The sequence below is a fragment of the Hemicordylus capensis genome, chromosome 3 (assembly GCF_027244095.1).
Source record: "Hemicordylus capensis ecotype Gifberg chromosome 3, rHemCap1.1.pri, whole genome shotgun sequence".
Classification (NCBI taxonomy): Eukaryota; Metazoa; Chordata; class Lepidosauria; order Squamata; family Cordylidae; genus Hemicordylus; species Hemicordylus capensis.
This window is the reverse complement of record NC_069659.1, coordinates 4,026,434-4,054,007: the sequence shown is the minus strand read 5'-3', so window position 1 is coordinate 4,054,007 and position 27,574 is coordinate 4,026,434. Positions and strand designations below refer to the sequence as shown.

Here is a 27,574-nt window from a genome sequence, read left to right as displayed (position 1 = left end):
GCATTGTGGCTGGGGATGATGGAAGTTGTAGTCTATCAACATCTGGCGACCCAAGACTGAAAACCCTTGCTTTAATGTTACATCTTATATGTATTTCTGAAAGAGCTGGAAATATTATGACACATAACCGAAGCCCCTAGGGGTGAGAAGGAGGTACCAGCAGATGTGGGGTAACCCGCAAATACGTTGGCGTCACAAAAAATCTGAAGAAAAAGGAGCCAGCGTGGTGTAGTGGGTTAGAGTGCTGGACTAGGACCGGGGAGACCCGAGTTCAAATCCCCATTCAGCCATGAAACTAGCTGGGTGACTCACCCAAAATTGCCCCAATGTAACTCAATGGAGTGGAATAATGTTTGTGGAGTCAGGGGGCAGCTAACAGACAACCAGGTGGGCAGAGCTAATGGAACTCAGTGACTGAGGAGGGTGGGAAGGAGAACTTAAACAAAGAGAGCAAGACATTTCTCCACCTGAAGAATACTTGCTCACACAACCTCTTCTGCTCCTGACAGCGCGAGGCACAGGCACAGCAGGGATATACTGCAACATTTTGTTGCAGGTCCATTCTAGTTTCTATTCCTATTCATTATCTTATTCATCTGTAACCTGCCCTTGTAAAAAAGAAACCAAAGCAGACTTACAATACATGTAAAGATACAATGCAGTGGAAAAGGCATGGCCAATTCTCCTGCTTAATCTCTCGTTCCTCTCTGTAGAATTAATAAAGACAAGCTGTTGACGACACTGGAGCTTGCAACCAAGAGGATGATCGAAGTAGAGCCGTAAGTCCTTCATACGGTCCTGGAAGAGCAGCAGGGTGGGGTGTGTGTGTGTGTGCTCTGGGAACTTCTGTTGAAAAGCGGTATATGAAGATCCATCAGCCCCTTCCTCTCTTTAAGAGGCCTCTGCTGTCCTGTGCCTCTCCTTACGGTCTGAGCAGAGGGGAGGCGGAACTGAAAGAAGCTCTCCGGCTTCCAAGGGAAAACGGTTTGCCTCTAGAGCAGATTCTCTTGCGTTTGGGGCAGAGGCAGCAGCTAAGAGCCAAGTGGATTGATGCGTTGCTGTTGCATCCTTAGAGCTATTGGCTAATTCAGGATCCTAGGGAGGCGGCAACAAGGGCTGCAGTGGTGGACTCCCTCGTCTGCTGGGGGCAGCACTGGAATGCATAATATTCTGCCCGTACTGGTGGTAACTTCACATGCCTCTTTTCAGGAAGACCTAAAGGGGCCCTAATACAGTGGGCAATTGCTATTCAGCATATTTTCAAAAGAAAATAGGTTTGCAGAATTGCTCTGGGTGAAAGCTAGGGCAAAAGGTCTTTGTGGTCTGTGGGGCAGAAAAGGGAAGCTAATGTTGTGAACCGCCCTGAGCCGTATTGGAAGGGCGGTATATAAATCTAATAAATAAATGAAATAAAGTGATTTAGAGCAAGGGTTCCCAATGGTGTTCCCTGTAACTGGGGTTCCCAGAACTTGACTACAACTTCCATCACTCCCAGCCAAAGGCTATTGTAGCTGGGGATAATGGGAGTTGTAGTCAGTAACATCTGGGAATCAGTACACTGATGACACCCAAACCTATGTCTCCGTGTCAGCCTCATCAGGCAAATGGCATAACTTCCCTAAATGCCAGCCTCAACGCAGTAATGGGCTCGATGAGGATAACAAACCGAGACTGAATCCAAACAAAATGGAGGTGCATATTGGAGGAAACTGCAATTTGGGAAATGGCATAGATCTGCCAGTTCTTGTTTGGGTTACAACACTCCCCCCTGAAGGAACAGAGCCACAGTTTGGGAGTACTTCTGGACCCCCCAACACTCTCTCTGATACCTCAGGTGGAGGTGGTGACCAGGAGTACTTTCTATCAGCTTCGACTGGTTCACCAACTGCACCCTTTCCTGGAAGTGAGTGACCTTAAGACAGTGGTGCGCATGCTAGTCACCTCCAGGCTTGACTACTGCAGTGCACTCTACATGGGGCTGCCTTGGTATGTAGTCCGGAAGCTGCAATTGGTGCAGGATGCGGCAGCCAGGTTGGTCTCTGGGACATCCCGTAGAGACCACATTATTCTGATTCTAAAAGATCTACACTGGTTACCAATAGGTTTCTGGGCAAAATACAAAGCTCTGGAACGTCTTTCCTGCTGAGATTAGAGCTGCTCCCTCCCTGATGGCTTTTAGGAAACAACTAAAGAAACATCTCTTCAGCTAAGCTTTTTAGCTGTTTAGCAGTTTTAATGGTTTAGTTATTTTAATTTGAACTTTTAATAGGTTTTAATAGTTTTAAATAGTTTCCTTGGTTTGTTTTATTGCTGTAAACTGCCTAGAGAATTCAGTAGTGGGTAGTATACAAATATGATAGATAGATAGATAGATAGATAGAATCAGCTAGGCATTAAAGAGTAAGAGAGAGAGATGTAATAATGGGTTACTTCAATTACCCTCACATAGGCGCATTCCAGACTAGCTGCTCATCAGCAGCAAAATGCCTCCATTTGGGCAAGTCTCATTCGGAACGTAAACAGAAGGGGGAGCCGTCTCGCGGAAACTAACAACCCCCCAAACCAGCAACATTTTCAAGCCAGATGTACAACATCCTTAAGCCATCTTAAGTGGCGCAGCGGGGAAATGCTTGACTAACAAGCAGAAGGTTGCCGGTTTAAATCTTCACTGGTACTATATTGAGCAGCAGCAATATAGGAAGATGCTGAAAGGAATAATCTCATACTGCACAGGAGGTGGCAATGGTCAACCCCTCCTGTATTATACCAAAGAAAACCACAGGGCTCTGTGGGTGCCAAGAGTCGAAATCGACTCACTGGCACACTTTACTTTACTTAACAAATCTGTTAAATAAATAAATAAATAAAATAAATAAAATAAACTATCCCAAGATGATTTTTTAAAATTTTGCTTTAATGTGATTTTAATTTAAAACCACAGTAATAAAAGCTCAGTTGGAATGTATATGAAGGAGGAGGAAAAGTACCACCAAGTTCACCAGCGTGGCTAACAGGTAGAGTCAGGGAAGCTATAAAAGGGAAGATGTCTCCCTTCAGAAAATCGAAGTGCTGCTCAAATGAAGAGAACAGGAAGGAACATAAGCTCCAGCAAAAGAAATGCAAAACTGGTTGAAGGACAGGAAACAGGGTAGGAATAAATGGGCAGTTTTCACAATGAAGGGAAGCAAGAAGTCGGGTCCTCCAGGGATCTGTTTTGGGCCTGGTGCTTTTTAATTTATTCATAAATGATTTAGAAGTAGGGGTAAGCAGTGAGGCGGCCAGATTTGCAGATGACACCAACCTATTTAGGCTAGTGAAGTCCAAAACAGATTGTGAGGAGTGCTATAGGCCACCTCCAGCCTCAGAGGCAAAATGCCTCCAAATACCAGTTACAGGGGAGCAACAGCAAGAGAGAGGGCATGCCCTCATCCCCTGCTTCTCCGAGGCAATGGCATCCGGGGGAAGCCCAGTGGCGTGTAACAGGATGCTGGACTAGATAAGCCTTGGAGCTCTTCTTGCACAAATGACAAAAAATTAAACAGCAATAACAGCTAATGGTACACTGCAGTTCCTCCTCCCTCTTAAGGATGCTTTATGTTAATCCTGGGGTTCCCTTACAAAATTCACATTTGGACATCTGTACACCAGTGACATCTGCTGGCTGTCTTAAACAGTGAATAACTAACCCACAAAAACACACTGGGAAATGCAGCTGCCCACAACCAGGTAAGAATAGCTCAGTGGTAGAGCATCTGCTTTGCAAAATCCCTGGTGGCATCTCCAGGTAGGGCTGGGAAAAACCCCTGCTAAAACCTTGGAGAGCCAAAGCCAGCTCTCAGTGTAGACGATACTGAGCTGGGTGGACCAAGGGTCTGACTCAGGAGAAGACAGCTACCTATGTACCTGAAGAATTCTTGCCTGCCATTTTTGATGGACACTCCATCTAAAGTCATAATTCTGGATGGCATCTTGAATTTTTGCTGCAAGCATTTGTTCCATACAACAATGAAGAGAGAGCAAGGATAAATTGTTGTTTGACTGATGCTGCATTTTAAAATGTGTCTCGGATGTGCACACTGATGTGCTGCTGCTGTGCTCTCTAATCCACCGCATATTTTCTTCCCTATTAGAGAACCAGAAGAAGCGAAGGTGGATGTGAAAGAGATGCCCAGCCGAGATGTCCCTGAACTGGAGAACGGTGCGCGGCTGTGCAAAAGGCCCTTTCGGTAAGAGGCCAGAGTTGAGTTGTTGTTCTGAAATAGACAAATGCACATAACTAGGTTTTGGGGTGGGGTGTTCCCCCCCCCCCAAAAAAAGTTGCTTTGAGATTAGATATTCTTTGGTAGGCTCATTACACAAAGAATTGCTGTTTAAGCGGTGGGGGCGATACATAGTGAGGCTGTTCTCACGAGCAGCAGAAACCGGCCTAAGGGAGCCCAGCCTGGTTTCAGCTGCTCATCTGCAGCAACGAAGAGCTGCCCAGCTCCTGGCGGCAAGTCCGCCTAATGGTTTTTTTGGTTGTGTCACCACGGAGACTCATTAGACCCCCAACCCGGTGTTGGGGGGCTCCCCAAATGCCCCGTGCACTCACACGGGTCATTCTGGGACCTATGGGAGCCAGGAGGCCCCCAGACCCCACTGCCCCTTCCGTCTCCATGACGGAGCTGGCGATCATCTGGGCGGCCAGTCCGTCGGCCAGAGAGGTCTCCCTGCGCGTCTGTGGGGAGAGCAGGTCAAGCCCGCTCTCCCCACAAACCCCCTATAGGCTCTCCACACTGTTCATTGATAAAGGGATGTTGCTAAAGGGATTTGTGCTTTTTGGGGAATTAAAAAAAACCATTCTTAGCCCACCATGAAAGTTTTATTTTTATTTTAGCACTGCTTCTTTCCTTTTTGTTAACATTGTCTCTCTGCAGAAGTTCACCAAGAGCTCTAGTTTATTATATTTAAATAAAAATCTGGAAGATCTGTGGATTCTGACATGTAACATAAGAACATAACATAAGAAGATAAGAACCGCCCTGCTGGATCAGGCCCAGGGCCCATCCAGTCCAGCATCCCGTTTCACACAGGGGCCAACCTGATGATCTTTAGAAGCCCAGTGGCAAGAGGTGAGGGCATGCCCTCTCTCCTCCTGTTGCTCCCCTGCAACTGGTATTTGGAAGCATTTTGCCTCTGCGGCTGGAGGTGGCCTAGAGCCATCAGACTAGTAGCCACTGATAGACCTGCCCTCCATGCATTTGTCCCTTTAAAAGCCCCTTTTAAAGCCATCCAAGCGAGTGGCCATCACCACATCCCATGGTAGTCAGAGAATTAATTATGCACTGTGTGGAAAAAGTACTTCCGGTTGTTGGTCCTAAATTTCCCGGCCCATCAGTTTCCGGGTATGACCCCTGGTTCTAGTGTTCTGAAAGAGGGAGAAAAAATTCTCTCTCACCACTGTCTCTACTGCATGCCTAATTTTGTGCACCTCCATCATGTTTCCCTGTAGTCACCTCTTTTCCAAACTAAAGAGCCCCAGATGCTGTAGCCTTGCCACATAAGGAAGATGCTCCAGGCTCCTGATCCTCTTGGTTACCCTCTTCTGCACCTTTTCCAGTTCTGCAACGTCCTTCTTAAGATAACGGTGACCACAACTGCGTGCCGTGCTCCACATATGGCCACACCATAGATTTGCATAAGGGCATTATAATATTAGTATTTTTATTTTCAGTCTCCTTCCTAATAAACCCTAGCATGCAATTCACCTTTTTCACAGTTGCCACGCACTGAGTCAACACTTTCAACAAACTATCCACCACAACCCCAAGATCTCTCTCCTGGTCATTCACCAATAGCTGCAGACTTGTAAAAAGTCTGATAAGAAGTTCTGGTAGTCCAGAACCTGAAACCCAGAGAAAAAACTGGCAGGAGAGATTTCTATAAGCATCCCTACCTAAAACATTCAGCCTGTGCCAACAGAGAAGGTCTCCTTCCTCCATCTCACTAACACACAATGATTCCCTGTGTTGATTGTGTGTTAAACCTCGGGGTGTGTGCCATCCAAGTGCTTCAAATTAATTAAGTTAATTATTAACTTCAAGCTGCCCTGAAAGGTGTGCAGACTTATGCTCATATTTTCTCCTCCCCCACCCATGCTTCAGAAGTAGCCTTTATGAAGAAAAAATATGGTGCATGCAGAAAGATGAGGAAAGAAGTGAGAGAAACAGTGAAGGAATGTAGGAACAGAAGAACACCAGCAAATAAATGAGGAATTGTTGCTGGTATCGTTATCCTGTCTTTCCTGCTTAAGGCATCACCCAGGGATTCCCTGGCATCTCCCATCTAGGCACTGACCTTTAGGGATGTGCAAACAGGTTCAAACCCGAACTGGTTCGGTTCGAACTCAGACCAAACAGGGCATTGCATCACCAATGCCCATCCGAGTTCGAGCCAATCAAGCCAGGTTTGGTTCAAGCCTGTTCAAGGCATCATCCAGGGATTCCCCAGCATCTCACATCCAGGCACTGACCTTTAGGAAAGTGCAAACAGGTTCAAACCCGAACCGGTTCGGTTCGAAGATTCAAACTCGGACCAAACAGGGCATTGCATCGCCAATGCCGGTCCAAGTTTGAACTGATCGAGCCAGGCTGGGTTCGAGCCTGTTTGAGCCTGTTCGAAGGTTCTAGAGGCCATTTTAGATGTTGTCCTTTATCTTGTGTGACTTGTGTTGCTTGGTTTCATTGGCTGAGTTATTGCTTCCCTGATTGGCCAGATGAATCCATCTCTCTGGTAGGCTCTGCACTGTGCCAATCCTTGAGTACTGGCACCCTATTGGCTGGGGGAGGGCAAAGGTGGGGGCTCCCAAAGGAGGGAATTTCAAATCCTATTTAAAGCCAAGCCTCTGGCCTAGCAAAATCACTCTGGCTGCAGTCTTTTTTGGGTTCTTTCTGGCCTACTGCTGCTGTGTTTTTGTTCCCAATCCTCCCTCATACCTGTCCCCCCCCTTCTCTCTCCTGCTTTAAATCATTTTCCCCCTTGTGTGACTGTGTATGTGTGTGTGTTCTGCTGCTTTTATTTTTTTTCCCCTGAGTGAGTGAGTCTCTCTCTTTCTCTCCCCCTCCTTTCCTCTGGGCCAGGGAGGCCCAGGCCCTTTGGCCTGAGGCCTCTCTCTGGTCCATTTCCCTAACCTAGTCCCCACTTTCCCCCACCTTCTTTGCTTTTGTGGTGGCTGCTGCTTTTAAATCTGTTGGCTGAGTTGAGATAGAGAGAGTCCTCCTCTGCTCAGCAGCCACTGCTAGTTGTTTTTATTTTATTCTGGGTTTTTTTGGGGGGGGGGTTTCCCTGTTTTCTCTGGAGCAGGTGCTTTCTTTGTTAAACCTTTTATTGCTGTGCTTAGCACACTGCCGGCTCCAGAGTCCAGCACCTCTGTCCTTCCCTTCCCCGCCTGCCCACCCTTTCCCCATCCCCATCCCCACCCCCACAGCCTTTTTTCCCACCAGCCTTTTTATTTATTTAATCAGTATTTTTACTTTGGTTTGTTTTTGGGGGCGGGTGAAATAGCTGGAAAGTTTTTCATTCTGCCCTCTCCCCACCCCAGCTGTGCCTGCCTGCCACTGGTCTGGAATTCCTTCTTTTTTCTCCTGACCAGTGTGTGGGGCAGAGGATCTCCAGGACAACAAGGGGCTGAGTGATTACCTTTTGTTGCCCCCTTTGTCCCATGTATGTATGTAACATATTTTTATACTGCCCCAAACGCAAGTTCTCTGGGCGGTTTACAACAAAACAATAAAAACAACCAATAAAAAGATTAGAACATTTCAACAATTAAAATTAAAAATGTTAAAACTATTAAAACACAGTTAAAACAATATCTGATTAAAAGCCTGGATGAACAAATGCATCTTGACTGCTGTTTTTAAAATTGTAAGAGATGGGGAGGCTCATTTCAGCAGGAAGTGTGTTCCAAAGCCTCAGGGCAGCAATGGAGAAGGCCCGTCTCTGAGTAGCCACCAGACGAGCCAGTGGCAACTGCAGAAGAACCTCTCCAGATGATCTCAATGGACGATGTGATTCATAGCAAAGAAGACATTCTCTTAAATAACCAGGGCCCAAGCTGCTTAGGGCTTTATAGGTTATAACCAAAACCTTGTACTTTGCCCGGAAACATATCGGCAGCCAATGTAGATCTTTTAAGATAGGAGTGATATGGTCTCTCCGAAATGACCCAGAGACCAACCTGGCTGCTGCATTCTGGACTGCAGTTTCCGGACTATGTACAAAGGCAGCCCCAAATAGAGCACATTGCAGTAGAGCAGATGTACTACTGTTCTGAAGTCATTTATCTCAAAAAACGGACACAGTTGGTGTATCAGCCGAAGCTGATAAAAGGCACCTCTGGCCACTGCCTCAGCCTGGGACACCAGGGAGAGTTTTGTGTCCAGAAGAACCCCCAGACTGCATACCTGTTCCTTCTGGGGAAATGTGACCCCATCCAGAAACGGCAGATCAAAATCATCTCCTGGGTTCTAACCCCACACAATAGGTACCTATGTCTTATCTGCCTCAGCCTGTTACCTGTCATGGTGGAATCCAGTGCTGGGTCCTCCCAGTCTGGCTCCAAGGGGGAAGGGTCTGCTGCTGAGGTGGAGGGGGCGGCCCCTCTTCCAGCGAAGCGGGACCCTTCTTCTTCTGTGCAGGGTGGAAATGAGGTGGGTGACGGCTGTGGGCGAGCACCAGCAGACCACCTAGGTCTGCCATCACCCAAGAGGCCCAAGACAGCACCCAGGGCACCAGAGGCCACCCAGAGCAGTGATGTTTTGCAGCATTTTGAGGTCCCTCAAGATGCCCCAACCACTGCTCACTGTGTCCACTGCAGGGCACAGGTCAGTCAGGGCAAGGATGCTAAGAATCTGGGGACGACCTCCATGTGGTGATACATGTGACGGCATCCCCTTGACTCTGCTGGCAGTGCTAGTGCTCCCCGTGTGCCTGCAGCTAGCGCTGACAAGGCCAGTGGGCCAGCTTCCATGCTGCCAGTCAAGCAGTGGATGCAGTCATACGGCAAGACACACCCTCTCCATGGGGACCCACATCTCCTCACCTGCCTCATAGGGGAGATGATGGCCACTGAAGACCAGCCTTTTCAGGTAGTCGAGAACTCTGACTTCTGCCAGATAGTCCAGCTGCTAGTGCCCGACTACACCATCCTCTCAAGGACCATGTTCAGCTGGAATGTGGTCCCCTCCCTGTACAGGAGGTGCAGGGAACTCATGTCAGCCATGCTGCATACAGCACTGGCTGGCATCAGTGTGCATTTCACCACTGATCTGTGGAACAGTGTGAGTGTGAGGCACGCTGCTTTCCTGGCCCTGACTGCCCACTGGTGGGGTCCAGAGAGAGAGGGGACCTCCGGTGCTGCCCCTGGCTCCAGCGTGTCCCATACCGCACTTCGGCACAGGTGGGCCATCATGGAGACCTTGAATGTCAAGCACACCAAGGAGGAGGTGGCAGCTGTACTCGGCCACCAAATTGAGGAGTGGATAGGCTGGTTGCCACACCTCTCCCGGGACTTCATTGTGACAGACGATGGCTCCAACGTAATGGCAGCGGTAGAGTTAGTGTTGAAGTGTGTGAACCTCTGCTGCATGGCACACACACTCCACCTAACTGCCAGGGACGCCCTTGGCCTCAAGGATGTGAAGGTATCCAAGGAACATGGCCGCCCCATGGTAGGGGCTGTTGCTGCCACAGCTGCACTTGTGGAGAAGTCCCACAAGGTTGCAACCCACTTCCACCGGAGTGAGAAATCCAGGAGCCTGCTTCGCGAGTGGCAGTGTGTCCATGGGCTTCCACAACATCTCATCCCCATGGATGTAGATACCCAGTAGAACTCCATCTCCCTCTTGTTCCAGCGCCTCCTAGAGCAGGAAGTGGCCCTCAACAACCTGGCGAGGAATGAGTCCTTTTATGTGTGTGACCTATCCAATGCAGAGTGGAAGCTCATGTCTGAGATGGTGTCAGCACTCAAGCTCTTCCTGTTTGCCACGAAGAGCTTGTGTGGTGACACCACTCCTCTGAGCCAGGCCCTCCTCCTCCTGGAGAACCTGATAGGTGATTTCCAGACTTCTCTGACCACGCCAGAGGGGCGTGCTCTGGCTGGAAGGCTGAGGGTTGGGTTTGTCAACAAGCTGGTCAATGAGTTGGGTGACAGGGAGGAGTACATCCTGGCTTGTCTCTGTGATCCGACCATCAAGGGCAATGTCATTTGCACAGATGACTTGCCCTGCTGGAGGGACCTCCTGGTCGATAAAGTTAGGAAAGAGGAGGTCATTAGAACTGGCAGAGACCGGAAGGGTGGTGGTGGTGCAGCCCACAAGCGTGCGTGACCCACACCCAGCAGCAGCAGTGCGGGCAACCCTTCAACTCCCACCCCTTCCTATTCCCAGTCCGGCGGTGTGGCATCCCAGGCAGTGGTGCCAACACAACAGGCAATTCCTCCTGCTAAATCAGCCCAGTGGTTTAAGCGGGTGTGCCTTGGCGCCTTGCCCGGTTTGCAGGAGGCTCGGCCTACCAGGCACACCAGTGCTGCGCAATGCATTGCCCAGTACTTGGAGGAGCCTGTGGAGGAAGACCCCTAAACAGACCACGTGCAGTTCTGTGCACCCTACCCCAAAGTCTGGCCGGACCTGGCCGTGGTTGCTGCACGCCTCCTCTCCTGCCCACCAACCAGCATCCAGAGCGAGCAGGTGTTTCACGTGCTGGCGACCTGGTAACACCTGCTTGGTCCCGGTTGGACCCCGGCTTGGTTGAGCAGCTGGTTTTCCTCAAGGTTAACCTCCCACTGCTGTGCTGCCCTGAGCTAGAGGTTGAGCTGGGTGAGTGATTGACCCATGGCGCTGGTCACCTGCCCGGCGGCAGCTTCCACTCATCCAGACCCTTCCTCCTTCAGCCGTGCCAAGTCGCAGCATGCCTGCTAGTGCGGTGACTTGGCAACTGGATACACCCCCCCCACTGGCGTAACCTGATGCTGAAGTAGCCCCTGGTTCCACCTGTCCACAGCACTCAGGGGGCCATGGGCACACACACAGACACTAGGTGGTTTGTGTCAGTGTGACACTGTGTAGATGTGTAAATATGTTGATGTGTGTTGTGTTGCTTGATGCTGTACATAGTAGACTTCCATGAGGAGGGCAGCGGGACTGCCAAAATGGATATTTGTAAATATTCCAGTGTGTGTAAATATGTGCTTGTGTAGATAGAAGTGGTGTGTGTGCATATTTGTGTGTGTGTGTGTAGGTTTCTTCTGGTGGGTGTGTGATGGAGTTGTCAGCAGTAATAGCAGAGGGGGTGTCCCCCCCTTTCTGTAGATAGTGTTTTTGGTCTGGTTTGTGTAGCTAGATAGTTGTTGGTGGTGTAAATATTATTGTATAGCTGCTATCTAGATGGATTTGTATATATACTTGTGAATATGTGTATTTGTGAATTGTTTTTATTAAGATCCACCCTCTCGTTTGGTTCTACTGACACACACATGCACGCGCACGCATACACACACACACACACCAGAGAAGCTACTTTGATAGAGATAGACTTTTTACAAGGACAGTAAATGAAATATTCCTGGGGAGAAACCATGAACCCCACCAGCTTGAGGCTGCCTGGGGGGAGTTGTGGCATAACCCACCATGCCCCCAGACCCACTTTGGGGTGCCCTGGCACTCCCCAAAGGGGGGAATGGGGCTGCCTCAAATCCCCATTATTCCCTATGGGAGAAATGCAAAAATTGGAAAACTCTTCAAAAATTCATTAAAAATCATAAGAGTGTCTGATTGTTTTGAGGTTCGGTGGGTGGTTGGCACCCATGGGTGTCTACCATCCACCCCAGTTTTGTGCCCCTAGGTGCTCTACATAGGGAGTAATGGGCCAGTTTGAGTCCCCATCATACCCTAAGTAGAACCTTTTATAATCAGTTCAAATTTGAACTGAATCGGGGGGGGGGGATTCGAGCAAAACCAAAACCTAACCTAACCACCCTGGTTCGAAGCTGGTTCGAATTCAAACCAAACAGGCCAAGCCGGTTTTTTGCACATCCCTACTGACCTTAGCCTTGACACAATGACAGCTCTCCTGATTGGCTAACACTGACCCTCTCATCATTGGCCAATCCATATCCCCTACCTCCATCCCTGCTCCATGCTCTCCATTTCCCATTCATGGTTTTTCATCTTTCCCATTTGGCTTCTCATTTAGATCCGCCTCTGCTACCTCCATGTCCCTCACCAGATATATGGATGTTTTCAAGGGTTTCTTTGAGTAAGTTGGTTGTTCACTTTGTGTTGGTTCTGTGTTATTTGGGTCTGGAATCTAAATCAGTTGCCACAAAAAGTCAGCGTAAGATCTGGAATCAATCTGATGACAGCCTGTCACCGGATCATCTGTATTCAGCAGGGCAGGTGGCAAACTTTAGAAGTGCACAGAACTCTTCTTCATTTTGTGAAAGGTATTATCAGTGTGGATCCCATCCTTCTTCCTTGTTGCCGCCCTTGTGACAACCATAGAATGCTAATATATTCATTATAAGCAGAAGGCTGTGTAGCTTGCTTTACCTATAGCTCCCTCGCAGTGCCAGGACTATCGAACGTTTGCGGAGCTGAAAAAAGGCCAGCATTCCAAATTTTCAATGTTGGCATTCTATAAATGTTTAAATTGGCATTTTCCTTTTGTTATTGTTGCCAGAACAAACACAAAATGTACGTATTTAACCACATGATATACAGATAGAAATATGTGCCCCATATTCTCCGGTCTAGCAGAGGAGAGCTACATGGGGAAGCTGCTTTGGTAGTAGTTGGTGCTGTGGACGGACATCTAAATACACACCCCTATCCACAGTATGAGATTGTTCATGCCCCACTGAATGGCTGGCTGTGTCTTTTTGTGTGTGGGGAGCATGTAGGAGCCAACAGCTGTGATTAGTTACCCATGTGTAGAGCTGGATGATGACCACAGTGTACAACTCCGGATTTAAATTATCCATGTCCAAATGAGAAATTTTGAGACTGAATCTTTGTTGACAGATTTTATTCCAGCCAATACTGGAACTCCCTTCCATCCCTTTGCATGGAAGACAACATCTTAGTCTAGAAGATGTCACAGACCAGCCATAGTCTCACCACAGTGAAGGGGCTTTGGGTTGCACCCTCCTTTCTTCTTTCTTATGCACCAGTTTTCTCTCTCACTTCCTGTTCACAGTAGCTAAAGTTTGCTGCGACATCTGAATTGGGTAAACTATTATTATTGCAAACCGTAGTTTACCCCAAATCAAAATTGGAAACCAAGGTTTGAAGAGGGTTTTCCGTTCCAGTTTGGAGACAAAGGGTCCCTCCAGATGACAAGAAAATGTACAACTTGAAAAGCTTTTGCAGAAGTTCCACATGTGGGTTTACTGACACGCCACACACTCCTCTAGGTTTCTGTCTGTCTGCCTTCCCAGCATGAATTCACACTCTGTTCAGGTGCAGAGCAGGGTCCTTGTATGACTGATGATCTCCTGCTGGCCAGCTTTTGCTTTCCAAGAAGAAACAGCCTCTTTCCTCATTCACTAGAAAAGTAGCAATCAATTCTTCTCAGAAAACAAGAGTTGGCCAGCAGGTGGAACTGTAAAATCACGCAAAGACCCTGCTGTGCACCTGCACAGAATGTGAATTTGTACTGGGAAGGAAGATAGAAACCTGCAGGAGTGTGTGGAAGGTGAATAAGTTCGCACTTGGAAATTGTGCGAAAGTGGATCACATCATGCAGCTTATTGCTGACTGAAGGACCCAAACCATGGTTTGCATTTTACCCAGTTCTAACATCACAGCAAAACTACTGCTACCATGAGCCAAGTAAAGGAGGGAATCCGAATGCATGAGGGGAGGGAGAGTCCATCAGCATGAAGCCAGTTCAAATGGCCAAGCCATTAGTTGGCTGTGAAGTCCGAAGCATGACAGCATCTCCAGTCTCTAAGATAGGGAAGGGTCTGTGGCCCAGCACTTTCCTCTGCACTTGCTCTGCTTAGTTTCAGGATGAAACGTGGCAACTCGTTTAGCACCGCGTCAGAGCACCAGTACTGCTACATCCCCACTTGTGTGGCTGCTTGCCTTCCTTCCACAGTGAGTGACGAGCAGGTAAGTCGGAGATTCCAAAGGAGCAATCTGCTTCCTATCATGGACACATTTGCTACCCTGGTTTTTAATTTTGGATGCGCCTCCCCCTGCTCAAACCTCCAACTAGCTTGTGGAAGAGTCTGTGCATCCAGCCTCATAGCTCAGTGGAACAGGATCCTTTTTGCAGGCAGAAGGTCCCAGGAGGGCTTTTGCCAGTCAGAATAGACAAATACTGGCTAAAAGGATCCATTGTCTGACTCAATATGAGGTAGCATCGTATGTTCATGGTAAATCAGGCAGAATTTGTGGGCTTAGGATAATCGTCTGCACAAGCAGACCTATCACCAAGTGTTCTGGAGTGGAGTCTGATAGTAACTGGCATCCCTGTGATGGACTTCTTCTTTGCCCCCTCTCAAGGAAGCCCATCTCTCTGAAGTCAACGCCATCAAGTTCAGCCCAAACTCAGGCATGCTGGCCACAGGTGGGACAGACAGGCTGATCAGGCTCTGGAATGTGGTTGGAGGTGAGTTGAGGGCCAAACATATTGCCTGCCCTCTCCCATGGCTGAATAATGCAGAATCTGGCCTTTAATGAGGCAGTAGGGGATCTTGTCAGGCGTCTGCTACAAGTGGTCCAGACGTACAGAGATAATAAGGCATTTGGGTGGTATTCTGGGCTCTTGCTGCTCTACCTCTGAATTTGGCAATTCATAAAGTTATATCCTCCGGTTGGGGACAGTGGCTCACATCCTGACTAACAAAGTGAGGAGGACACAGCAGGAGGTTTCCCCACTACTGGGGACCCTCTTGGTGGCGGGGAGCAATTCTTGCGAATCTTCCTGGCCTCTAGAAGTGCCCTGTGCCTTCTAAAAATATGTCCCCAAGGATTGCATAGCCCTCAGGGATATATTTTTGGAAGGCCCAGAGCACTTCTGGAGGCAGGGAAGATCAGTGTAAACCCCTTCCCATCCCTATCCCCAATGCCCATAAACACATTCCGGTAGCGTGGAAGACTCCAACTGCATTAAGAGCAGCCTCCCACTGTAAGGACCCAGTTCCTGCATCATCCTTGATTTGTCCATCAGAATACCAGCCTTATTTCCTTCCCATCTGTGCCACTTTGCAACCCAGAACACTTGCCTGCCTGTTGACAAGTTTGCTCCAGGGCAGGAAGATGCCCTTGCGGTGCCTCTGCCCTACTCCTAACCAGGGCCTGTCACTCACCCTCTGCAGAGGAGGGGATGGGAGGGGAGGGTGAGATTGGGGGTGGGAGCAGCAGTGGGAAGCTCACCACTGCACCAGCATGACCATAGGGACAGTCCAGTTGCAACACCCTGATCCCGAGGCAGAAACTGAGCTAAGAGGCAGGAGGAACATACTGCTTCCTCTCTCTTCAGGGAAATACAGGGCTGACCTCTTGGGGTTTCTCAGTCCTCATAGGGTTCGGGTTCTTCTGACATGGCTACTACTTTGCTTTGGCTTGTGAGGACTACCTTAGCCCAATTCAGACATTATGCTGTACGAGGAGGAGACATGATAGAGGTCTGTAAAATCGTGCATGGTGTGGAGAAAGTGGAGAGAGAGAAATTCTTCTCCCTCTCACATAACACTAGAACCAGGAGGCATCCCATGAAAATGATTGCCGGGAAATTTAGGACCAACAAATGGAGGTACTTTTTCACACAATGCATAATCCACGTGTGGAATTCTCTGCCACAAGATGTGGTGACAGCCGATAACCTGGATGGCTTTAAGAGGGGTTTGGATAACTTCACGGAGGAGAGTTCTATCAACGGCTACTAGTTGGAGGGCTACAAGCCATCTCCAGCTTCAAAGATAGGATGCCTCTGAGTAACAGTTGCAGGGGAGTAACAGCAGGAGTGAGGGCATGCCCTCAACTCCTGCCTGTAGGCTCCCAGCGGTATCTGGTGGGCCACTGTGGGGAACGGGATGCTGGACTAGATGGGCTTCCTTGGGCCTGATCCAGCAGGGCTGTTCTTATGTTCTTACGAGTGTACAGATATTTGTACACTCTTACATGTGTTTGTGTGAATGACTGTACCAGTGTTCAGAGGCGTAACTAGGGAAAACGGCGCCCGGGGCAAGCACTGAAATGGCGCCCCCCCCACCGCGCCCCCCCCCCAACATACTACATTATACTTAGGTTTTTCCTCACAAGCGCCCGCCGCCGCCGCCAAGTCAGGCCACTGACTGGCCGCCAGGCGCTAGCAAAGCAATGGGGGGGCGCAGGCGGCGCGGAAGGGACCGCTCGTGGGGAAGGGGGCACCAATGTGCTCCCTTGACTGCTGCAGCGCTGCTGCACTGAGCAGGAAACATTTGTATTAACAAAAATTTTTTAAAAAAAATTAAAAAAATTTGGTCATGGCGGCGCCCCCCATGTGACCAGAAAAGATGGCGCCCGGGGCATGTGCCCCCCCTGCCCCCCCTATAGTTACGCCTCTGCCAGTGTTCATTTTAAAAGTAAACCTGGATACAGACCCTTCTAACGCAGGGTACAGAGAGGACATGTACCTCTGTACCTACGAACAACATAACGTGTGAATGACTGTACCTGTGTACAGAGCTGTGCCTGGGTACACTGTCCACTCATTGTATGAGTATGGTACATAAGGTGTGAATGGGACTCTGGAAGAGTCACTACCTTTCTATTTAACTGTTCTTAGGCCGCCTGGAGAACATGCAGACGTTGGAAGGCGCCAACGGCGGCATCACTAGCATTGAGTTTGACCCATCGGTGAGTGTGGTGGGGAGTCCCAGCTGTCTGGCTGGTGCTTGATGGTGAAGATGTCACTTACTGAGCCTGCTTCGAAGCTGTACCCTGGGCCTCCCCACTTATCTCAAGTGTGTGTGTGTTCCAGGGGAGCATCCTCAGGGATTAAGGCAGGGGTTCCCAACCTTGGGTTCTCAGATGTTTTCGGACTACAACTCCCATCAGCCCCAGTGATCTTTGGTCTTCAGCCCTTGTGGCTGGGGTGATGGGATTTGTAGTCCAGCAGTGTCTGCGGACCCAGTTTATAAACCCCTAGGTCAAGGGAAAGTCCCTGCTCATATGAATATGTGAAGCTGCCTGATGATTCAGGCCACTGGCTTCTTTCTCCCAGTATTGTCCACTCTAACTGGCAGCAGATTATACAGCGGGTCTTTCTCGGCCTTACTGCCAGAGATCCCTTTTTAGCTGGTGGTTGAACCTGGGACCACTCTCTGCTCCACACGTTCCAGGGATGGTGTTGAAATAGGTCTGGGGCTGAGCCCAGGGGGGGCAGCTTCAGATGGGCTGCTTTTATTGATATCTCATGCTAATGTTCTCTAGATTTAATTGTAACTTTAATCTGCTTTTGATTTTAAATGTTGTGCATTTTATTTTTATTTTTAGTATAAACCACCCTCAGCCACTTTAGGAAGGGCAGGATATAAATCAAATAAAGAAACAAACAGACCTCACTTGCAGCTTCACTCAGCGCTCAGGAATCTCTCCCAGCCCTCACTGGAGATGCTGCTGGGAAATGTATCTGGGACTGTATTTCTGCATGCCAAGCAGGTGCTCTGCCACTGAACTGCAGCCCCCTACCCCAAGGGGAATCTCTTGCAGCACTTACAGGCAGTTCCCTATCCAAATGCAAACCAGGGCAGACCCCGCTTAGTGAAGGGGACTATTGATGCTCACCACCACTAGACCAGCTTGCTCTCCCTCTGTGTTCTTGCTGAGCAGTTGCTGAGGGCCATTTGGAAGGAGAGGAGAACTGGTCTGGTGGTAGCAAGCATGACTGGCCCCCTTAGCTAAGCAGGGTCCGCCCTGTTTGCATATGAATGGGAGACTAGAAGTGTGAACATTTTAAGAGATTCCCCTCAAGGGATGGAGCTGCTCTGGGAAGAACAGAAGGTCCAAAGTTCCCTCCCTGGCAGCATCTCCAAGAGAGGGCTGAGAGAGATTCCTGCCTGCAACCTTGGAGAAGCCGCTGCCAGTCTGTGAAGACAATACTGAGCTAGATAGACCAATGGTCTGACTCAGTATATGGCAGCTTCCTATGTTTCTGTGAGCATTGACCAGGCGTATATGGCAGAGGCCATCATGCAGCTGCATGTAAAAACTTGGGTTGAATCAACACAATCCTTTAGAATAAACATTCCTCAAAGAGAGACAGTTTTTCTATCCATAATGAATCAAAACTGGGGCTGACTCAGAGCTCTCAAGGTCTGTTAGCCAGCTGCTGCCACCTGGCAGAAGAGATTTCCGAATAAACAAATGAGCTTCTTAGCATGACGCACTGCCGCTCTAAACGCCGCACAAAAAAAGGCCAACAGCATCTTTAGGCAGAAAGTAGCAATATAGGAATGGGAAATGCACTACTGAGTGTCCATTGGACCTAATGCCTGTGGTTGCATACAGAGCGGTATGTGGGCCTACACCGCCCTCGGGTTGTGCAGGTGTTGCTGAACATAATAGGCTCATTCTCGCCATTGAAACGGGGGTCAGAGGAGCGGCCAGCCAGCGTAGGAGAGCTGTGCACACGCCCGACCGGCAGTTGTGTGTTTGCAGAGATCAAGGCCGGAGGAGGGAAGGGTGATCATCTGGGAGGCAGGAGCTGGGTAGCACGGGCAGGCCCTGCCCACGTTCTGCCCCCAGCATTTGACTGAGGGCGGAGGGAAGGCTGGAATTTTATTGTATTGGTTTTTGTAAAGCGCCTTGGGTTAGTTTTATGAAAGGCGGTCGGTAAATCTAACCATAAATAAATAAAACTGGGGAGCCAAGTTTGGGAGCCCCTGCCCTGCCTTAGGCTGCTGCAGCCAGAGAGAATAATGGCGAGTCCAGGAAGAGCTTGACGGGGGGGAACCCCCAGACATCCCGTTATCCAGCCAAGGCAGAGGAGAGGCTGCTGGCCATGCAGTCCCACGGCTCTCATCCAAACTCTCTCCCCTCCACAGGGATGCCACGTTTTGGCTGCTACCTACAACAACGCTGCTCAGCTGTGGAAGATTGGAGACTGCAAATCCAAGGTGAGTTCGCTGGAGCTGGTTTGCGGGGTGCTGGGAGTGAAGGGCAGGAAGGAGCTGGTTTTGGAACATCATGTGTGGGGGGAGAAGAGAAGCCAGTGTGTTGTTGCGTTGGTGGTGCCGAGGATCCTGGGGCACAAATCTTGCCAAGCGTGACGTGGCAGTTGCCAACTTCAGAATGGCAAAATCCCCTGGGAACACACCCCTAGCAACCAGGGCTACCCCCACCCCACCCCACCCCACCCCACCAACACACCCCAAAACGGCTGTTGGGAATTCTCTCTGGTAAGAGATACCTTCTATTACAGCAGAGTGCACAGAGGCAAAACACAGCAGAGTCTGCCCAGACATGCGTGTCTGCTAAGAGCCAAAATAAACTCGGAGCCAGTTCATAGTTACAAGTCAATATGAAGAGTCTTTATTGGAGAACTCCATTCTAGATAGGAAAGTGGAGAGATAGGATCTCTAATCTAGCTAGCTCGCTGGATGCAGAGGGATGCTATCTGCATCTCTGCACACATGGTGCAGGGAGAGAGGAGCGTGGGTGGTGTTGCAAGGGAGAAGAGAAAAGGGAAGAGGAAGTGGCAAGGCAGGAAGGAAGGGAGGAAGTCCCTGAGAGTAGCAGTCTACATATCAAAGGCATAGTGTCAGAGCAGTAGAGAAGGGATGACCAATGTCTTGACTCTGCCCCCCTCTGTCACTGTGACATGAGACAGTGCAGAGTCCTTCACTTCCAACAAGGGCTTGGTGGCTTCTCCTGTTGATAGCCTGTGCAGATGGCTATCCTGACATTGTTCAGGAATCTTCTCCTGGGGTCTCTTGTTTGGGACAATAATCTGAAAACAAAGGCAGAAGAGGGAGCTCAGGAGCTCTGTGGAGGAGTTATCCGCTTGCACAGAATACTCTCCTTACTGCCCACCCTCAATAATTCGCTTTAATTTGTAAACTACCCAGAGATTGTCTATGGAGTTGGGATAGAAATGCAATCAGTATCAGGCTTTTATATTGTATCATGTATAGTCTATAGTGTGTTAAAGTTTTATTGGCAGTTATTTTAATTATTAATTTAAGAATTTAATGTAATTTGTATTCATTAATTATATCATGTATACCTGACGAATGGCCAGCCTGCAGACGGCATGGCTCAAGGTGGGGCGGGATGGGAGAGACCAGTGCAAATGGAGCTCTGGGAAACCGAGGCAGCTGGGCCTCCTTGGCCTCCGCCTCCTCGCCCCCCACCCGCCACCAGCTCATTAGGACAAGCTGCTCCCGCCAATGAGAGCCCATTTGTTTTCTCAGTTGTGGCACCCAGATCCTCCCCCCCGCCCCATTCTTAGTTTTATGGAGTAGGGCAGAGGGAGGAATTGCCAGTCTGGAGGATGTCCAAGAGTGCCAGCATTCCAGGCTCGGCAATGCCCCCGGCGGACTTTGGGGGCGAGCTGGTTTCTTCCAGGGTGTGCTGAAGACCAAACGCATACGGAACACAAGCTGCTGTTGCATACCACAAAACGCTGTGGGGCAGAGGGCTGTGTGGGTCCTACTGTGGCCGTCGTGAGGGGCTGGGTCTGGAGAGCAGTTTGGGGTGGCTCAGGGGACCTCTGGGACCCCTCCTGAGTTGTAACGCCCAAGGCAGCAACGGAGGGTGCGGTGCTGTCGGCCGAGGAGGACTCCAGTGGAACATTTCTTAGATCCACTTGAACGACCTGCGGTCGGCAGGGATCTCATTGTCCACTTCAGTTGGAACTCTGGTGCTGCAGCCCCCTCCCCCCTGAAAGGGCTTACAACCCTGTGAGCAGAATTCTGCCTTTTACGTTGGAATGTGCATCACCAGTTCAGGTTTCCAGGCCTTCATCTTGGAGAGCATCTTGGAGAGCCCACTCTCTTTCTCTCCTTCTCTCTGCTAGGCACACCTCCTATGGGTTGATATATCCCCCCCTCCCCACAGTATCACCCAGCCAGGCCAGGACAAAGCAGAGACATCACCCAGGAGCCTCTACCTGACAGAAGTCAGCCTGCAGGCAGGGCAGTTCTCATTAACGCTGGTGGGGCCAGGCGGGATGCGAGAGAGGGAATCCAATTGAGCTGCCACCCACCCACTCACCCACTCCTTAGGGCAAGCCACTCCTGACATCACAATTTAATTAACATCTGAAATTGAACTTCTTTTGAAGTTCCAAAGCCCTCCCTTTGGGGTAGTGGTGTTATGTTTTGAGCTCCTTACAAAATGGCATGGATTAAGTGTACACTGATGCTTGCAATTCATGTCTGTGTCTACATCAGTGCCATGAGAATAAAGATGATCTGCACACTGCCCAGAGCAATTACTTAATAATAAGAAATAATAATTAATAAACTTTATTTGTTAGCTACCCAGAGAACACTTTTTATGGGGCAGCTAACAAATAAAGCTTATTGTTGTTGTTGGGCGGCTAACAGAGTTGTTTGTTGTTTGCTGTTTATTAAGTACTGCACCTTTCTATGCAGCATCATTCCTGGGGCTGGCTGGCTGAACATTTCATTTCTGAACCGCCCTTCATCCTAGGACCCAAGGGGCACTGTACAGCAACCTTAAAAACATTGACTTTTAAACCATGCAGTGAATCCATCAAAAAACTGCAGCTGCAGACATTTAAACAATCAAGGCAGCACCCATTGTCAAATAGCTGAAAAGAGAAATGCTCTTCTTTAGCCATCTCCAGAAAGTCTGAGGAGATGCCAGGGAATGGTGGGGGGGACCCACACAGATTGCTTCTGGGAGAGAGTTCCACAACGCGGATGCAATCACTGGGCAGGCTCCAACCTACATATGCAACAGCCGTGCTTCCCCAGGCATTGGCATGCGAAGGAATAAGCAAGCCTCCTTCCCAGTACATCTTGACAAGCAGGTTACAGGCAGATTCAGTAGGAAGCAGGTAGTTCTTGAGATATCTAGAACCAGAGGCGTATCTAGGGAAAATAGCGCCTAGGGCAAGCACTGAAATTGCGCCCCCTGTCCAAACATCTGGCACCCATCTTTCAGATAACTTTACCATAATATCAGCTCAAATATACAAGTCAAGCTCGTTAATCTTTTAATATTTCAAAAACTATTTAGCAGTGGATGTAGCCAGACCAAAAAATGCTGGAAAACTACAAATTTCAGTCTGCTGGGGCTCATGAAATACCCAAATACTATGTGGAGGTGTACTTGGAAAACTAAACAGAAGTGCCTGTCTAATTCTCTACTGTGCATTGTAGTATCACTATTACATAAGTTTTTAAAATAAATGGAGAATTTGACTTTTCTCAGATACTAGGGCCTTGTAGAGGCCATTTGAGCATCTGTAGTGGCCATTTTGTTTTCAGTGGCCATTCTTTTTAGAAAATTTTCATTTTAAAAAATGGCACCCCCCTTCAAGTGGCGCCCGGGGCACGTGCCCTGCCTGCCCCACCACAAAGCATCCCTCCAGTGGTTGTTGCTGGGGTCTATCTTGTGTTTCTTTTTAGATTGTGAGCCCTTTGGAGACAGGGATCCATCTTATTTGCGTATTATTTACTTATCTATATAAACCACTTGGGGATCTTTTGTTGAAAAGTGGTATATAAGTATTCATTCATATTTGTTGTCGTTGTAGTTTGACACACCTGATGTAGGGCTTTAAAAAGCAACGACCAGCACCTTGAATTGTACCTGTAATGTATTGCGCTTTCTTCTAGCAATGAAAGCTGAGCCAGAGAGCACAAGGGCAGTCGTGCCCTCATCCAGTCACCCCCCTGCCCCCTCCCAGGTACAGACTTTTGGGGTCACAACAGAGATGTATGTAGGGAGCCCGGTTATCTGCGAGGGTCCATTTCATGACTGGGGGCCGCTTCACAGGACCAAATGGACATATTAGAAATATACAGATGTGCAAGGCAGCAATCATTCATTCATTCATTCATTCATTCATGTGTTTGATTTCTATACCGCACTTCCAAAAATGGCTCAAGGCGGTTTACATTAAAACAAAACTAAAATCAATTAACTATTAAAATCAAAAACTGTAAAAACAACATAAAGCCATTATTATTAAAACAATTGAAACAGTTTTTAAAACCCTGGAAAACAAGGCCGAACCTTTACGGTTTCAAAACCCTGGAAGGCCAGGGCGCTTTCCAGATCAGACCCTGCGACAGGGTGACGGCGGATCTCGGAGTGTGCTTCCACACTTCCTGCGTTGTGTGACACCGCAGTCGCTGCAAAGACAGCAGGGTGCTGTTCACATTTCCAATGCCTTGTTTCAGATTTAATCGCTGTGATACAGTGCTATGACTTCGTGTATCTGGCATTAAAAACTGGCTGCTTTTTCGGGTTGTTTGTTTCTGCGAGACTGCGCCCCCTGCTGTTTGTGTTTCAAATGCGATTTGCTGCTGTTGAACAGCTTATCTGGAAAGCGCCCAAGCCAAACAGAGAGGTCTTAAGGGCTCTCCTGAAGGCCAATAATGAACTCAGATTACGGATTTCTGCCCGGAGTACATTCCACAGCCCAGGAGCATCTACAGAGAAGGCCCACCTCTGAGTTGCCACCAGACGTGTCGGTGGTAGGTAACTGAAGGCGGACCTCCTCAAATGACCTTAATGTGCGGTGGGGATCGTGCAGAAGAATGCTGAGACTCTCAATCCAGCCGATGTCTGCCATGATCAGCTGACTCCCACCTCTCTGCTGATTGGTTCCCCCCACAATGAAGCTACACTTTATTCACACTTTCCCATTGTTTTACTGTATCACGTCTAATTCTCTGTTGCCACCCCAAGACTCTGGAATGCGCTCCCTGATCAAATAAGAGTCTTTCCATATCTGACAACTTTTAGAAAGTCCGTAAAGATTTGTTTTTTCACTCAAGCTTTTTCACTTGACTGTAGGTTTTAAATAGTTTTAAAGTTTTCATTTTTGTCCTAATTTGTTTTCTGTTGTGGTAGACCGCCCAGAGATTGAGGTTTGGGGCAGTCTACAAAATTTGACAGAGAGAGAGAGAGAGAGAGAGAGAGATTGAGAGAGAGAGAGATAAACTGGACCAACTTCCTAACATCTCCAGCTCTTCTGTTGTCTAGGAGATCCTCACGGGACACACGGACAAAGTGACGGCTGCCAAGTTCAGGTCCACTCGGCACCAGGCTGTGACGGGCAGCCGGGACAGGACAATAAAGGAATGGGACTTGGGCAAAGGGGCATGTAAGTATCAGAGGCTTTTCCATGCAGAAGGGTGGTCCTGATGCTGCAAGGTAGCCATCCACAGGGGCTGAGTTCTTACAAGTGATGACAATTCATCATCACCACCATCATCATCGTCATCATCATTGCACAGACTGATTATAAGGAAAGACACAATAAAGTTGCTGCGATGATCCACTGGAACTTTTGCAAGAATTACAAATTGCCAGCAAGCAAGAATTGGTGGAATCATCCAGTTGATAAGGTCACAGAAAATGAGGAGGCAAAAATCCTTTGGGATTTTAGAATACAAACTGATAGGCATTTAGCGCCCAATACACCAGATCTAACAGTCACTGAGGAGAATCGGGTTCTGATATTTGATATTGCAATTCCAGGGGACAGATGGGTCGGCAAAAAATAACTGGAGAAAATAACTAGATACAAGGACCTTTAGATTGAAATTGAGCAGCTCTGGAAAAAGAAAACAGTAGTGGTGCCAATAGTTGTTGGTGCCCTTGATGCAGTATCAAAAGAACTTGAACACAATCTTGACACCTTGGGCATTGATAAAATTACAACACATCAGCTACAGAAGGCCACACTACTCAGGACAGCACAAATACTACAACGCTATCTTTAATTTTTCTTTAGTGATCCTAGACCCTTGGAAAGGGCCCAATAATTAAACTACCAAATCCAGTCAATAACATCTGGTAGACTGTGTGTAAATAGATAATAATAATAAATTTAAATAAACTTTATTTGTTAGCCACCCTGTAACAAATTGTTCTCTGTTCTCTCTGAACAAATTGTTTTCTCACAACAGAGGATTAAAACATATAATAAAAACACATCACATTAAGTCATACCAGACAAACAAAAAGATGCTTTACCTGGCATCTAAATGAACAAAGTGAGGAAGCCAGGTGAACCTCACCTGGGTTCAACGCTTTCCTGCAGATCCATCTCATGTCTCTGTCCTCCTGTCAGGTTCCAGAACCATCAACGTCTTATCCTACTGCAACGACGTTGTGTGTTGTGACACCATCATTGTCAGTGGACACCATGACAAGACAATCCGTTTCTGGGATAGCAGGTGAGCCTCGCAACCAACCAGACTTGGACATGTTAGTAGTGTCTATTATTGTACTACTAGGAATTTTCAGACTACCCATCCACAGATTGTTGTTGTCCTTTGACCACCTGCTTCTCCTCTTGAGCATCTCCTCCCTCCTTCTCTTGTTGTCATTTCTGGAGGGTTTCTTCTGTCCTTTCCAATAACTCTTCATCTTTCATGAATTTCCATGAATTGTCCCCTTTGCTAAGCCGGGTCCACTCTGTGGGCGCCAGGAGTCAACACCGACTCAACGGCACACTTCACCTTTACCATACCACAAGCATTCATTTTGTTGACAAATAACGCTTAAGTTGAGACAAAGCATATGTTCCTGGCAGGCGTTTATCTTTCCTACGCACAAGTGTCATGTATGCATCTCCCCCACTTCATCTCCCCTCCGTATCGCCCCTTCTTGAAACTGTTTTTCCTTCTCAGAACTGACTGGTGGGGTTTTGCTACATATGTTTGTTGCACACATTTGTATGTAACATGTAGTCCCACATGTTGCTGTGTTTGGCTGTTTGCATGTCCTGTGTGTTGCGTTGCCTGTGTTTAGCCCTCCTCTTTGTATTCCTGGCTCTGAAAATGTGATGCCCAAGATTCTGAAACAACAAAACAGGATAATTTATGTAAGAATTCACTTGACATAACCTGGGGAAACTCAAGTGACTTGAGTCCCGTGGCCTTCTCTTTTGTGGATTGCAGTTAGTGGTTTTCACTTTGGTCATGCTTTTCAAACATTGTATATGCAAGACCAAGTAGCCAGAATTTTAAAGAGCTTTCTTTGCAGGTGGGTAAAAGGTTTCGGGACAGCATGAAGAGTAGTGGAAGGGGAAAGGGACACGTGGCAGGTCCACCAGCTCTGCTAGGAATGCACAGACTATATCCGCCACATATTAATGCTCACACATTGTAGTCTTCCATGCTGGCAAGACCTTTCTCCTTAACGGCTTCATAGGAACCCCACATTGTATCCCATCTCCTCTTTTCAGAGGGCCCCACTGCACACAGGTGATCCCCGTTGAAGGCACGGTGACGTCCCTGAACATCAGTCCCGATCAGATGCATCTCCTGAGCTGCTCTCGGGACAACGCACTCAAGGTTATTGACCTCCGAATGCACAATATCCGGCAGGTGTTCAGGTGAGGGGCCTGGAACTGTGGCCTAGCTGAACCCCCCAAGTCAAATGGGCAGAGGATTGGACTTGATATGGGGAGCTCTGGGTTGACCATGCATTCACCAGATGCCTTTGCATAAGTCACGACTTCTCTTCCATTCCCGGTTCTCTTCTGTAAAGTGGGAGCATTTGTAGCAGGTCCGTGGTTGGGGAATGCTCCTGGATGCAGCTTTGCCCCTGGCTAAATGGGTGGCCATGAGTCCAGCAGTGCTCTGGCCCAACCTTGGTTGGGTTCACATTCCTTGCATGTTAGGAGAGGAGAGCTGGTCAGGAGAGGAGAGCTGGTCTTGTGGTAGTAAGCATGACTTGTCCCCATAGCTAAGCAGGGTCTGCCCTGGTTGCATCTGAATGGGAGACTTGATGTGTGAGCACTGCAAGAGATTCCCCTCAGGGCATAATGGAGCCGCTCTGGGAAGAGCAGAAGGTCCCAAGTTCCCTCCCTGGCTTCGCCAAGATAGGGCTGAGAGAGATTCCTGCCTGCAACCTTGGAGAAGCCACTGCCAGTCTGTGAAGACAATACTGAGCTAGATAGACCAATGGTCTGACTCCGTATGTGGCAGCTTCCTATGTTCCTCTGTTCCTGTGTCTTATACCAAGAGAGATCTCGCATGCAGGTGAACAGCACTACTGATCCACCTCTTCTGCAGGGCTTCGCAAACTCCCACCATTCCTCCCATCACTCCTTTACTGATGGATCTGCACTGGCTGCCAATAGGTTTCTGGACAAAATACAAAGTGCTAGTTATAACTTACAAAGCCCTAAACGGCTTAGGCCCTGGGTATTTAAGAGAACGTCTTCTTTGCTATGAGCCCCACCACCCACTGAGGTCACTTGAGGAGGTCCATCTCCAGTTCCTGCCAACCCATTTGGTGGCTACACAGAGACGGACCTTCTCGGCGGCTGCCCCAAGATTACGATCCTCGTAATGAGATACGATCCTCCCTATCTCTGGCAATTTTTTAAA

The 27,574-nt window shown here is 48.5% G+C and overlaps 1 protein-coding gene across 10 annotated transcripts in view; it reads left to right on the top strand.

The window, feature by feature from the left end:
• Positions 1-27,574, top strand: part of ATG16L2 (autophagy related 16 like 2) — a 72,392-nt gene that overhangs the window by 39,061 nt on the left and 5,757 nt on the right. For 7 of the 10 annotated variants that reach the window (XM_053313209.1, XM_053313206.1, XM_053313201.1 and 4 more), the window contains 10 exons: positions 714-779; positions 4,131-4,226; positions 12,232-12,294; positions 14,042-14,150; positions 14,547-14,652; positions 16,813-16,883; positions 19,073-19,144; positions 24,213-24,333; positions 25,306-25,411; positions 26,425-26,574. In XM_053313209.1, coding sequence (XP_053169184.1) covers positions 714-779; positions 4,131-4,226; positions 12,232-12,294; positions 14,042-14,150; positions 14,547-14,652; positions 16,813-16,883; positions 19,073-19,144; positions 24,213-24,333; positions 25,306-25,411; positions 26,425-26,574 — 960 coding nt within the window. The remainder of the gene's footprint in view (positions 1-713; positions 780-4,130; positions 4,227-12,231; positions 12,295-14,041; positions 14,151-14,546; positions 14,653-16,812; positions 16,884-19,072; positions 19,145-24,212; positions 24,334-25,305; positions 25,412-26,424; positions 26,575-27,574) is intronic. The other 3 variants (XM_053313204.1, XM_053313202.1, XM_053313208.1) reach the window with 3 other exon arrangements.